Here is a 14,707-nt window from a genome sequence, read left to right as displayed (position 1 = left end):
ACCAATTATTTTCAAGGCTCAGCAAAGCAAACTTGGTTACAGTGCTTGGACCTCATTTTATTTTGTAATCTTAATTGTTATATTTAATATATGGAATTGCATGTCAGTAACTGATTGGTTTCAGTTTCTGTCATCTCTATTTCACAGGGCAATTCCTAAAGGGAAAAGTCATACAAGTCACTATGAAATCAAAGTTGATAAAAATAGCTTTCTGAAGACACAAATTAGTATTTCAAAGAACAGGCAGGATCTGTCCTTTTATTATATACACCTGAATAGTCTTGTCATGACAAAACAGGAAGGCCTACATCAGCATGTGACTGACGTGACACAGCTTTTCACAACATTCCAGAAGCAGCCACAGCAGCACAGGAACCACCGGTCTATTACTATCAGAAGGAACAACTCGAATCAATTAGGCCACAAACCAAAATCCTCGCTTGCGGTTTGGGGTTTTGCTGTTGTTGTTGTTAACGTTCAGATGGATAATCTAAGCCAGAGTTTCTCATCCTTGAGAGAACATCAGAATCATCTGGAGGTCTTGTTGAAGCATGGGTTACTGGGTCTACCCCCAAAGTTTCTCTTTCAGTAGCTCTGAGCAGGACCCATGGGTTCACATTTCTAGCAAGTTTTCAAGTGAAGCTAGGCCACCACACTTTGTGGACCACTGAGGTAAGCAACTCCACTGAACAGGTTAACTTCGTTAGGTTCTTGGGGGTATGATTTATAGCTTACATCCTGGTTGAGCAGTCATGACACAGTCGAGCTTAAATATTCCACACAAACCATTTTAAGGTTTCCTTATTGAAGAGAAGTGTTCTCCCCCAAAACCCAAAACAAAGCCCTCTGTTCCACGCTCTAAGGTCCTAACTTGGAAAGAAATTACAATCAAGTTCAATTTCAACAAATAAACCACCATGACCATTCTATTACTGACTCTTGTCCTTTTATACTTGAGTTAGTATGCTTTGGCATACTAGACTGGCTCTAAAACAAAATATAATTGACTGCATGTAGCCACATCATTAAGAACCAAGCCAAAATTCAGCTACTCCCTCCATTCATTTTATTCCTGTAAAGACAGACATCAGAGTGATTGACACCTCTCAGAATGCTATGTATCTTACTAGCCTATGGAAGTTTCTCTTTCTGCCTTAAATGTTCCCTGGTGAAGAAGGGAAAGGAAAATATTTTGTTTTGAAAATACAGTCTATGCCAGTGTGTCAAAGAGGTGCCTAAATAAATAGGAAGTTTGAGATGCCAGTAGAACCTGTAATTAATCAAAGGTAACTATGAGAGTTTTAACCAAGATTTTCCAAAATGTAAATATTTTTCTTGGATTCAATATTTAAGTCCATAGACATCAAAAGTTGACTACGTGGCCCTGGCTGGGTGGATCAGTTGGTTGGAGCGTCATCCCATACATCAAAAGGTGGTGGGCTCGATTCCCGGGTCAAGGCACATGCCCAGGTTATGGATTCAATCCCCAGTCAAGGTGCATGGGAAAGAAACCAATGGATGTTTCTTTCTCACATCAATGTTTCTCCCTCCCTCCCTCTCTCAAATCAATAAAAAATTAATTAAAAGTTGGTCAACTTTCAAGATTCCAACTCCAGATGATCCACATATTCTTGTGCAGGGGCAAGTCCGTCTTTCCCTGTGTCCCCTAGCATGCTAACATCCTACGTGATATTGACAAGCTCTTTACAGCTATCTCCCCACTGGACTGCGAGCTCTCTTACCCCCGTAGTCACAGATTACAGCATGTGTGGCACACAGTAAGTCCACCATCATTGTCTCCACCAATATAGAAGTGGCTAACATGTTCCTCCTGGCTCAGTGTGCATCTTATATGAGCTATGTATCATTCACATAAATCAGCTCCTCACAACCATCATGTGAAGTGGGTTCTATTAGCATCCCCATTTTAGGCAAGTGAAGTTATGAGAAGGTAACTAATTGCCCTCAAAGTCACACAGTAAGCGGTGGAGTCTGACTTCAGGGTAGACTCTCAGAAAAGTGATCAATTTAAATGAACCTTGTCTAACCCAGAAATTTCAGTCTTTTAGGACCTGTAAGATACAAAATCCTTCAGTGCATACAGGGCCTGCATTCTGAGAACAAGCGTCGGAGGTTAAAGTCAAAGAGGTAAGTATCTGCACATTTAGGAGCATCTCATATTTCTAAGCAGCTTCCCTCGTCAGTCAGTACCTTCTCATTATGACCATTTTATTATGAAGGCAAAGAGTCCTACAGATCAAAGGAATGAATGTCCTCGGTGTTGTACCCTGGTTGGACCAATAGCTCCATTTGCTCCCATGTGAACTGACAAATGAGATCTCTCCAGAAAGCCTATGAGAAAATTTTCTTTTATTCCACCTTCACTAAAGAAACCATTTTCAGCATCAGAAATCCTTAAAGTGGTAAACATTTCTTGTCACCACTTAACTGTATTAAAAAACAGACTGGCATTCTCGACTTGATTACTCAGTTCCTGGATCAATAGTCCCCTTCTTCCTGTTGACCGTTGTTCTCACCTTGCTTGGCAGAGGGAAGTAATTAAAATCCACCCCAAGACCTGCGTTTAAATCACCACTTACTAGACAAGTGATCTTGACACTGCGGCATCTGACTGCTGATTTCATCAGCAAAATGAGGATAGCGCTTTCCATATAAAATTGTGGTGAGGAGAAATGAGATCACATACGTGACAACCTGCGCACAATGCCCAGCAGTTAGCAGACCCTTTCAATAAATATTCCCTCTGCCCCTTCTCTCTGATGCAATGGCAAAAGATCCTGAAAATGCAGTGTTGTCTGTATCTGAATAATTCAGCTGTTCTTTAATATTTCCTGTAACCCATTTTCACAGAGATCAGCAAAGTGAGCCAAAATCTGTAAACCCCAAAATATCAGTATATGATTTATCCTACCTAATAAGCTATTCAGGGCAAGTGGTCATTAAGGGAAGTAGGTAAATACTACTAAAATTCATCCCTAAGAAACGAAGTAATGAGCACCGTTCTGGCCACACCTCTGTCTGGCTCCTACTGGCTGTCAGGGCTCCTGCGCTCCATGCCTGCTGGGCCTGATCAGGGCCCAGTCAGCAGCAAGAACGGTCATCCACACGCACACTCTTTATTCATAAGCTGAAGCTTGTGTCCTACAGGGCTTGAAACCCATGTCATCTCTTCTCCTTTGTGAGCCTTGACAGCAACTGTCACAAAGCAGCCTGTGCCTAGTGTCAGCCTTTCTGGGCTCTCACAGTTCCCATCCCCCACATCCTTAGCTCTCTGGAGTCTTTGAAGCAGAAGGTACTTCTCAGCACTCAGGCACAAAGCAAGAGGCAACCAGACGTTACACTTCATAGGGAGAAGGAGCACGCTTGCCTTGGTCATGCACTCCCTCCCATGGACCACTGGAAGCACCAAATATTTGCGGGCTGAAAGAGAGCAAGAGATGAAGAGGTTTGATGCAGACCAAAGGCCCGCAGAGACCCCAAACCTCTAAATTCCTCTTAAAAACCAAAAGAGTCATCCAAAAAGCTCTCAGTCCTGTCCTGTTCGATCTTCTTTCAGAGACCCTCCAAAATCCACAGAAGCCTGTACCTTGGGACAGCTGGGATGGAGAGAAGAAAACTGGCCAATCTCCTCCCACGGTTTTGGTTACCAGCTGATGTGGTACTACTGCTGATTTCTTTTTTTGTGATGCCCACATGACCACCAGCATCGTTTCCCACCCAGAGGGTGGTTTCCTTCGAGACTGGCACCAGGTCGAGTAGTCAAACAGGCTGAGCAGATGCAACAGAAATATGGGCCTTGCTTTAGTTTTAATCTTTCTTTTGAAAACGAAAGAGAAACATTTTTTGTTTTTAAGAGGAAAAAAACCTCCTTATAATTTAGAAACATCAACTAAACCATTTACAAATGAAATGCTACAATACCTGGGAAATTCTTCGAAATACCATGAATGGGAGGGAGAGGGTTAGGAAGACAGATGGAAGAGGACTTTCCAGAGCTGGTAACTGGTGAAGCCAGGTGACATGTACACAGGGATTTGCTCTATTTTGTCTACTACTGAATATGTTTACATTTTTTCATAATAAATTTAAAAGACATGGGGGGAATATCTTTACTCAAAGAGGAAAAAAACCAGTTGGTCACTAAATTTTTCAGCATGAAAGTATCATCTAAGCTGATTCCCATTACTGTTTAATTACAGTGACTATTTTCAAAAATTATAGTTTAGTTTATAAAATTTTTCTTTAAAATTAAGCTCACATTAACACACACCCATTGTACAATGGTTTTCACATTTGAAGAAATTGTGCTATTTGCAAGATTTTGAATTAATATTTCTATTTGATGATTTGCTTTCTTATAACAACAGAATCTTTCGGAAGCTAAACATTAGACATTATTTCATTGCATCCTCAAGGACACTAGACAAAAAAAATGAGAAAATGAAGGATCAGAAAGGTTGATTGGCTTGCCCTAGATCACATTGCTAGTAAGTGGCAGAGCCATATTTGGAACCAGGATCTGAATTAGGAGATTTCTCTGAGTAGCAATATTCTTATATTGGTTTTGTTTTGGTGTGTTTTTTTTTGGTTTTTTAAGGTTCTTACAGACAGTAAGATGACAGCAGCTATTTCACTGACTAGCATTTGAAGTAATCCTCAAACACAACTGGAAGAACTATTATTAAAAGTATGTTATATAATATTTAAATACAAATATGGTTTTCAAATATATAACTCCGAAGGACTATGATTGGGGTATATCTGGTAAATATTCAGCAAACAGAAAGTGCCCAATCTAATTACTCCACAATATGAAAATTACTTGTACAGGTTAAGGCTTTACGTTTTAATCTTTCCGTCTGTAAATGTGAGAGAGCACCTGTAAGTGGCTGATGAGTGTTTCTTTGATAGGTAGTGGGACCTGCATTCTGCTACCCACAGGTTAAAGTTTGCCTTTTGTGGTACCATTCTGTTGCCAAACTTAAATAAGCACCTCTGTGTATAAGGAAGCTTGTACAAGTATGTATTTACAAATGTGACCATTAATAAAATATTTAGAAATGCCATTTACACATTGTTTTTGTTATACCTCAAGTTGAATGTTAGTTTACCTTAAAGTTTAAACAGCTCATGGGTTAAAATAAAAGGAAACTATTTGGGCCTGCTAATTTGTTCATAATGAGAAAAAAAAAAGTATGTTTGGTATCACTTAAAGATTAGAACAGATCAGAAATATATTAAACAAATCAAAAGAATTTTTATGAGATATCTACTCCTATGATTAGACCATAACATAGCAGGTGCTCAATAAATATGTGATAAGTAAATTAATTAAAATATGAAAAGGAAAACTCAATTCCAGGATAAAAGCTAAAATATACCCAATTCAAATCTATTGGTAGCTTTTCCTATCTCTTAACAAAAAAATCACAAATTCTTCATTAAAATATAGTTTTCTGTAACATATAAAAATGTTTCAAATTTCTGAAAATAACAACTATAGACAAAATCTTTCAAAATACTGAAAGATACAGGCTACCAATGCTAATGACAGTTTAGTTACGTATACAATGATAAAACTGCTCTTCAAGAAAATTAGTAATTCTGCTGAAGGTTTTATCTGTCCTGGGTTGCATCTAGTTTATTTGAAAGGAATTCTCTGAGAAGTAATAAGATAAGCAATACAAAGACCGTTCAAACTGTTCACAGACTCCCAAGCTACATTTGTAATTATTTTAATTTCATAATTTAATTCAATATATAGAGATCCATACTTTACACTTTTTTAAAAATTTAAGCCATCTACCATGGCCACTACTCAAGGCACCACACAATAACCCATCACCATCAGGTGTCATCTTGATGAGGAACTGTCTTCCTGAATCTGAGCAATCTACTCAGGGTCACATAGCTAATTAGAGTTCAGAGTCCAGCTTAAGTCTGGACCCGTACTGTGCTTCACTCTGCTACACTTCTGAACACAAAATAGCCTTTCTTGGTAATTATTCAAGTTCCACCTTCAGAAACTGATTAAAAATAGGATCAATGCCTTTATCTTTCTATCTACTAAGAATTTTCTGAAAACCTAAAGTGAAACTTCTGTTTCAATAATACAAAATCTGATGAGAATCAACACTAAATTAGAAGTAAAAAAATTATATACTGCTATACATTTATCATGGTAAAATACAGCACTTTAATTTCTGCAAGAACAATTTTCTTTGAACAAGTAAATATAAAATGAATTTTGTCAGGTAAAATTAAGATAAATGCTACAGTTACGGGCTCCCTGCCTTAAAGAGAAACACGTTACACACACGATCTTATCTGTGATGGGACCAAAAACCAAGGTAAAATAATAGTGCTGAAAAATGTGATGATGGATCCTCAAGCTTATTTTCTTTGTAGCAGCATAGAGAAAAGTCCTAAGAAAAATAAAATTAGACTTTAAAATTCAAAGTAGACATGTGAATGTTAAGACTACTTTTCCATTTATTTCTCATAAACACTGACACATATTATTCTCAAAAGCATAAACTCACAAACTAAGTATGCACCATCTTTCTAGTTGCAACTAGCAAAAAAGCACAACAGTAGGCTTGCAATGAACAGGGTTTTCCTGAAAGATGCTGAACAACGTGTTGATCCTATTCCATGGCTTCTCTAAAGACAACAAAATATAATAAAAAACTCTACCCAAGCCAAATTCTATTCCATCAGCAAAGCAATTAAACCCAGTTAAAAAGCTTTCTACAAAAAGGCATCAAATTGCATCTGGTAGGCTTTTCCCAGAGTCTCAATTCTGCTGGAGCCAGAACCATCCAACCCATATTTTACAGTAAAAAAGTTAGTTTCCCCTCTTCTCATGTAAATAAATAGTCAAAGACAATGTTTCCTTTGCAAAGATCCCTCTGAAAACTATATTAAAAACAAAAAATGTAATGAGGTTGCACTTTGGACAATTTAATATTCACCATGACTTTCAGAGCTGAAGCAACACAGTAAACTTTCTGTTTTAAAATATAAGATGGCATATATAATTTTAAGGATCAATAAACTGACAACACAAGGAGAGTTATTAAAGTGACATAAATTATTTGCCTGGTTAAGACAATAAATCGTGGTGACTGTGTCTAAAGTAAGAGCAAATAATCTCTAAGTCCTAAAATGTCTCCCTATCACTCAAATTTTAGTGCTGTTTTTGTCACAGATCCTGTCCCCCCTTTTTCTCTGCCTACTTCCTGGTTCTTAGCTAATAGAGGTGGGAACATAACGGAGCTGAAGATAAGAGAGTATCAGAACAGATACTACCCAATTCTCCTGTACTTTCCGTAAGGACAGAAGACCTAGGCACCCCTCCAAAGAAATGCTGTATTCAAATATAAATATTGGCCAGTGCCCCAACATACTATTTGGTTTGGACATCAGCATTCCAGGATGTGCTTGGTAGGACGGGGCGGATTTCTCCCCCAATGTAAAGGTCAAATCATGTCTGCAGTCACATGGATATGGATCTTGTTTCTTCATTTTGAAATTGGGACAATAAAACCAGACCTCACAGGGCTGAGAAATCTTACATAGGAAGTCAGATGACATATGTGAAAGCACCTAGCTCCATGCCTGGTATGTAATATGTACTAAAAACAAAGAAAAAAAGATTGACTTGAATACTAAGTTCAACATTTAAAAGTTGATAAATACATTCTATCATTTTCTACTTTGAAAATGTGATCTATAATCAGGCTTTGATCATCATGTATCAATTATTCTCCGTAAAAGTTTCCCCCTCATGCCCTGGGAGGTGTTCCCCCCCGCCCCCCCCCCCACCTGTATTATGCCTATGTGAAGAGGCGCTATAGTGTAACGGTTAAGAGCCAAATCTTGCGTGTGAATAGTAATAATAATAATTTCTACCTTGTATGATTGTTGAATGAATTAAATGAGTAAATACATGTAAAACACTTAGAATACTGTAGGCATGTTAGCTATTATTAAATATATATTAGTTTAGTTTTATCTGAAAACTGGATTTGAGGTATGTTATCTGAATTCACACAATGAAAGCTTTAAGTTAAGCAAAAACAGCTTAGAAACAAAGTTTAATACAAAAAATCCCAAAGTAGAATGTCTTGGTATATCAGTTAGCTGGAGGATTTTCACATATTTGGAATCTTTGCTCCTGCTCCATAAACAGCAGGTTAAGACTGGGGGGGGAAACCTCATTAAAAATGTTATCATTAATTTTAATTCACTGTATGTGCTCAAACCTGCATTAAACAAACATAAAAACCATTCTGATTCATTTCAAATGAAAATAAACACTGCCTAGTATTAGTTACATTTCAGGTAAATGATTTCCTTTTAATATAACAATACCCTATGCTAGCCTTTGATTGAACACCAATATTATAAAGTAGCTATGTAAGCTCTATCCTGTAAGTCTCTAGTAAATTTAAAGATCTCTCTTATACCTAAGGAATAGCAATTGAAATTGAATTACTAATATCTATAAAATTTCTTTCCTAAAATTAATAGTGCTCAAAGTAATAAATTTAAATGAGAGCAATGGTTTTTTTTTAAAGGATGGATTGTGGTAATAGTGGTTTAAATTTCACAGTAGCTTGTTTTAGGATCAAAAGGAACTTAGAAATCACCTAGGTCACCCCCCACATTTTATAAAGAAACTGTGTCCCCCCAGTGCTATGATACTGATTGATAGGGCCAAGACAACAACCTAGGTCTCCTGGCTCCAAGGCAAATAAATAGTCCTTCAAGTTTTTTCATATCAAATTTAACCAATTCATACCAACTCAAAACTATTTTTTGTGCCAAATAATTAATTCAAAAGAATTATTGTTAAAAAAAACCACACACACGCACACAGAGAACTGCATTCATTCAAGTAAGCACCACAGCAGTCAGTTTACTAACTTATGATATTTTAAAAACCCAATTAGGAATTTCTTGTTATAAAGAATTTTTTCAAAGCACTTATTTTTATTTGTGACTTTCAAATCACCCCAATACTAAAGCCGGAATACTTATTCATGCCTAAGTGTCCCCCTCCCCTTTCTCCTCAATCTCTCTAAAAAACTGTGGGGACAGTGAGCAGAAATCAGCAATTGACTTTCTAATCCTACCATATTTGAGCCAGGTATATTGACTCCTTTTTTCCAACCTCAGCATAATAGATAACAATTCTAAGGGATGAGTTAGTTTCTAACAATATGTTTTAGTATCAATCTTAGCCTATTTTATTATTTCAGAAACCAACTTAATAGAAACCATCTGATCGAAAAGATTTCACTCGTTAAACACATTCCATTAGCCCCATAAAAATATTAGTCATGTGCATACATGTATAGTTTATTCATTTTCTGAAATTTTTATTTTTCCCAAAGTAAGCCTTTACTATATAAAGTCAGTAAACTGAGAGTGGAAAATAAACCATGAAGTCATTCCATCAGTGTATAGTAGCAAAATAAAGAAAGAACAGTGTATTCAATATTCGATTCTGAGCCAATCTTAATCCAGTAAAAATGTATAAAATGCCATCTTAGATTTTTAAAATTAGCAATAATATATAAGTAATGCAAAAAAGTTACCTTTGCATTAAATATTCCTTAAATTTATATTCAAATAAATATCAAAAGCAACTTTTTAAAAATAGACTTCACAGGATCGCCAATGTTTTAAACAGCCTTTATCTGACCACTGAAACACAGTAATTGCTCTCTTCAGTTTGAGTAAAATCCCTTTCTGAAAACAGAAGCCAACAGCTTTTTTATACTTAGACAAAAAATTATTTAAAAAAAAATCTAAAACTAAATTTAACCAAATATTTGAAGATACATCCTAACCATTATTACACCTGAATTCTTGGCGGGGGTGGGGTGGGGGGGGTATTTAATTCCTTAGAATGACACAGTGTTTTCTTAGTAAACTTCCCCCACCCACCACTAAATAAGCTATTAATTAAAATAGATAATTCTGCTTGTAATTTGTCTTAGCCCTTGCAGAAAGATCTCTAAAATAACCCTCTAGCTATAGCACATGTATGTGTGTACACATGGATGTACACAGATATTTTTTAATCCTTATTTTTTTAACCTAGAGTTTGTACTCTTATGAGCTATGTGGCAAGTTATTATGGGCAAGTTATTATCTTTCTGATACTTAATTTTCTCATCTATAAAATGGGATAATAATTGAACTTACCTTGTCGGGTTGTTGTGAGGACTGATTCAATGTAGCTTATTATCTCATATAAATTTCCTAAACACATATAAATGATCATACTCCCAAAACATACAAAGTTAGTGGGGCATCTGATGTTCAATTAACTGTGCAATTCCCTCTATCTCGTATCTATCAGCTACTCCGGCTGCTCATTAATTCAAAAACATAAAACAATGTGACTTGCAGAAAAGGGGAAAATGGTGACAAGAAAGACAGTGATCCTGGCTGGATCTATTTTTAGGCCTGGTTAAATTATCTACACCCCTAGTGTTAACACTGGAAAATAAACAAATGGGGGAAAGGCATCATAAAAAAAGTCACTCTGAGATCTACAGTTTCATGGTATTCAAAAATAAATGGGCATGAAGAACACACTTAGGTCATTTCTCTAGCAGTCCTTGCTGACACAGGCAGGCCAGAAACTGCAGAGAGGTTTAAAAGGAAATTAATGAGTTCAGACTGTTCGCTGCACGGTTCAGAGAGGTTCCAGGTGTAAAATGCAGGCAGTGAGAAAACTACAATTTAAGGGTTGGTTTTCAGTGACTTGCTACCTTACAGTGGAGAAAACTGAATTTTTTTGGTCATATAGTTACTGCACATGGACAGAAAATGCTCCTCGGTCTCCACAGAGAGAGATATTTATATCTCTGTATTACTTACTGTCTGGTAAATAAGTAGGGAGAAACCACCCTGATTCTCCTGTCAGGCTGGAAAGGTCTCACAGTTAATAATTACGACATCACTAGCTAGCTACCTGGTATTAATTATGCCAAGTCATACAATTACCTATGGGAAGATTACAATGAGAAATTTACCAAAGAAACAGCTGAATATTTTGTTCCAAGGTGCACTACTCTCCTGCCAAAATGACGTCTGATAACTACCTCACATTCTAGGAAGAGCTCTGATAGGAACGTGGACAATTCGAACTCTCTTAGATGCCACACCAGGCCACTTCCCTATTCATCTTAACCTACTAGTGCGACAGAATCTTACCGGAAAAGGGAAGATGTTGTCAGCCCTGTTCAGGCTGTCTTCCATCCAGGACTTGGGCGCAAAGGCAGAGCTGGGGCGGGCGTACTTCTGGAGCTGAATGTGATTGCTTGCGAAATTTTTCTTCAAAGGCGAGATGGAGTTCAGGGGCGTTATTCCTCCATTCAGCCCTCTGCGGTGATCGCGGCCTTGGGAACCTCCCCAGCCACCATATCCACCACCTCCAGGGCTCCAGGAAGAAGAGGGTGTAGGAGAGGGGCTCTGGTAGCTGCTCCATGGAGAGGGGGGTTTGTTAAGATTATTCGCCAAGTGCGGCAGCTGGTTAAAAGCAGCATTTCTGTGTGTGAACGGCGGGGGGTGGGGACTGGCAGGAGACCTCCTCTGCTGCTGATGCTGGCTGTGGTGATGCTGGAAGTGAGGGTGATGAGGGTGGTGCTGGGAGAGAGGCCCGATCTGAGGGGAGAAGCTGCCTCCAAAGCCAGGGCTGACATGATGGGGGAAATTTTGAAACAACAGAGCACCGTTATTAGCCGAAGCGGCTGGGACCCCCCCCTGGTGAAAGAAACTGGCGTCTTCGTTGATGACTGTGGAGGAGGAAGGTGCGATGGCTGCTGACCAGTTACTGAAACCAGTGAGAGAGGAGGCGCTGGACGTCAAGGGCTGGGCCGAAGTGCCTAGCCCTGCAGCTTCTTGGTAATCAAACCCTGTCAACACTGGTGACTCCATTCTCATCTTCTCCTTCCCACTGCCGTTTTCTGAAGAGCTGTCCCCTTGGTTTTCTTCAGATTTTGCCTTCTCCGTTTCAGGCAGTATTCCAGCTTCCTGACCTGGGCTGGGGGACAGCTGCTGCTTTTCCAAGGGGTCTTGCTGCTCCTGTTGCTGACTTTTGGCTTTTTCTGACCCCAGGATCTCATCCTGGATGTTGTGGGTCGCCGGAGCAGGGAAGAGCCAAGCTGACCCGGCACTGCTGCCATTGGCAGCTGTGTTATTATTTATAAAAGCAGCAGGGCTGGGGGTGGCATTTTGGTGATGGTGTGGAGGCTGCAGATGTGGGTGGAATCGGACTGGAAAAGCAGATTTATTCCCAGTATTGCTTTGCACTAGCACTCCAAACCCGTAATCCCCCATTTATTATTCTTAGGAGGCAGAATCTTACAATAAAAAAAAAAAACAAAAAAAACCCTGATATCTCACTCCTTTGTATCCTCTGCCCAAAATTTGTTTGCTTGAAATGTCTTATTTGTAGCTAGCTCAAAGATTGTAGCTTATCACCCTAAATAGTTCCGATTTGGAATTCTGGTCTCTGAAGGGGGGGGGGGGGGACAAAAAACACCACAACTAAAAACCCCCAAATCTCTTAAAACACTGACACGAATCCAACCGGGCTTATTTCAAGGAGGGAATAAAAACGAAGCGGGTAAAAATCAAGTCTTTGGTTAGTAAAATAGGCGCTTTCTCTTTCCAAAGGAAAATGCACATGAATGACAGAAACACAGCTTCTCAAGCATCTACGGATGTAGAAGAATAAGCATTGCGCGGAGTAAAAATATAGATATATATAATTTAACAATCACATATGGTCTTCCTCAGCAGTTTAGATTCACTCACATAAAAATCAGACTCGGGCTGAAAGGGGAGAATACGTTCTTTTCTTGGCAGCTTGGTTAAAAAAAAAATCAGGAATAATTTAAGAACATTATATATTATATATTTATATATATAGATTATATTAGGTGATCTGGGGCGGGAGGCGAATTCCTGGTTGCGGGAGAGGAAATCAGCATCGGCTGAGGGGACGGTGGCCGCAGGGAGGCTTCTGCCGCTCCTGGTCCTGGTCCTGCGCTTTCACGGGGTGCAGTTCTGGCCTCTGGGGCTGTTCCTGAGGCTCTGGGTGCAGATCTTGCTGCGGTCGCTGTTCGTGGGCTCCCCCCGGCTTCCTTTCCCCCATGAAATGGGTTGGAAACGCTCGTTTCTCCCTCTTAGGGGGTCGCGATCGGGAGGGATTAGCGAGACTGGACGGGGACCAGCGGGCGGCCCGGGGGTGCGGGGACCAAGGGGGCGACCTGGACGGTCCTGCGGGCTCGGCCTCTTCCCCTCTCTGCGGCTCCGGGGTGTTTTTCCCTCATGGGACCCAGGGGCGGTTTGTTCAGTTCTCAGTTCGATTCTCCGCAGGGGGGGGAGAAGAGGAAAGAAAGGAAAAACCCACTAGTGTCGTTATCCTAAAAGAGAAGGGCCTCCCCCCGTTGCTCGTTCTCTTTTTTCCCCCCAATTTTTTTTTTTTTTTTAACTATAATTTAGAAGGCTTTTGTTTCTCCTCACGGTTGCTGGGCCGCCGCCGCCGTCGTCGTCGTCGCCGCCGTCGCTTTACCCCGGTCCCGCAGTCCCCGCAGTCGTTGTTGCGGACTCCGCCAGGCTCCTCTTCTTCTCTCCTTCTTCCTCCTCTTCCTCCTCTGCTGTCGCCGCTGGCGCCGCCGCCGCCGCCGCCACCGCCTCCCGGTGCCCGGGTCCCGCAGCCGCGGCTGAGTCCTTCTCCTCAGGACCGAGCCGAGTGAAATGACAACCAGCTGGAAAGACCGAGAGACACTTCCGGTTCGCAGAGGGAGGGGTGGAGTACCGCGGACAACCCGCCCACCTGCCTAGAGACCAATCAGCTGTTGGAATGTAGACTAGGCCACGCCCCCACACTTAGATTCCCCTCCCAGGAAGGTCGAAAAGTACCCTCGGGAGACGCCCCTTCCGTCTGCGCCTCGCCCAGTGAGGCCGGCAGCCCGGAGCCAGCGTCCCCACCCAAAGTGAGCGCAGCAGGTCGCCATCTTTAGTGTGGGCGAGGGCCTCCTTCGCTGTTTATCTTCCCGACCACACTTTGCGGGAGGAGCATGTAAGGACGCGCGGAAGAGAACAGAGTCCTTGGGCGCCACTGAGAAGAGTCAAGGTGTTGGGGATCGGAGTGGCGACCCTTGAAAACGCGGGGGAACGGAAGGACTGCCCACAGTAAAGGTGGTTCCCCAGGCGTCACGTGCTTGGCCCTAGCTCCGCCCCAGAGGGAGTCGTCGCAGCAGCCGTGGGCTGCCTGGAACTGCGTACGTCCCTGTCCGACCTGAATGTAGCCCTCACGCGCGACTCTCCCTGCACCTTCCACTTCCCCACCCCCCACCCCAGCTTGGCTTAGGTCTGGCGCAGCCTCTCAGTACAGCCCGGGGCTGAGCCCGCATCTCCACCCCCTTCTAGTCCACCTGACGCGCTGTAGCCCGAGGGACATATTCAAAACGAAAATCGTGCCGTCCTCACCGGCTCAGACCTCTCCGGGGGCTGCCCGTGACCTCGCCTGAGTTTGGCATTCAAGGCCTTTCCGCCGCTGCGGGCGGTCACTCGCAACACCGCACCCCCTGCACGCCAGGCTGCTGCGCGCACAGTGCTTGTCACCCTCCCTCCCTTCCCCTCCACCTGCCGAACC

At 41.2% G+C, this 14,707-nt stretch overlaps 1 protein-coding gene across 4 annotated transcripts in view; it reads right to left on the bottom strand.

Moving 5' to 3' along the window:
• CPEB4 (cytoplasmic polyadenylation element binding protein 4) overlaps nt 1-12,870 on the bottom strand; it is a 51,237-nt gene extending 38,367 nt beyond the window's left edge. Inside the window, exon 1 of one of the 4 annotated variants that reach the window (XM_081134545.1) lies at nt 11,257-12,870. In XM_081134545.1, the coding sequence (XP_080990671.1) occupies nt 11,257-12,381 (1,125 nt within the window). In that variant the 5' untranslated portion in view covers nt 12,382-12,870. The remainder of the gene's footprint in view (nt 1-11,256) is intronic. The other 3 variants (XM_081134546.1, XM_081134544.1, XM_081134547.1) reach the window with 3 other exon arrangements.
• Between the last annotated feature and the right edge of the window lie 1,837 nt (nt 12,871-14,707).

This window comes from Miniopterus schreibersii (assembly GCF_964146895.1).
Source record: "Miniopterus schreibersii genome assembly, chromosome: 4".
NCBI lineage: Eukaryota > Metazoa > Chordata > Mammalia > Chiroptera > Miniopteridae > Miniopterus > Miniopterus schreibersii.
This window is presented reverse-complemented; position numbering and strand designations above follow the sequence as displayed.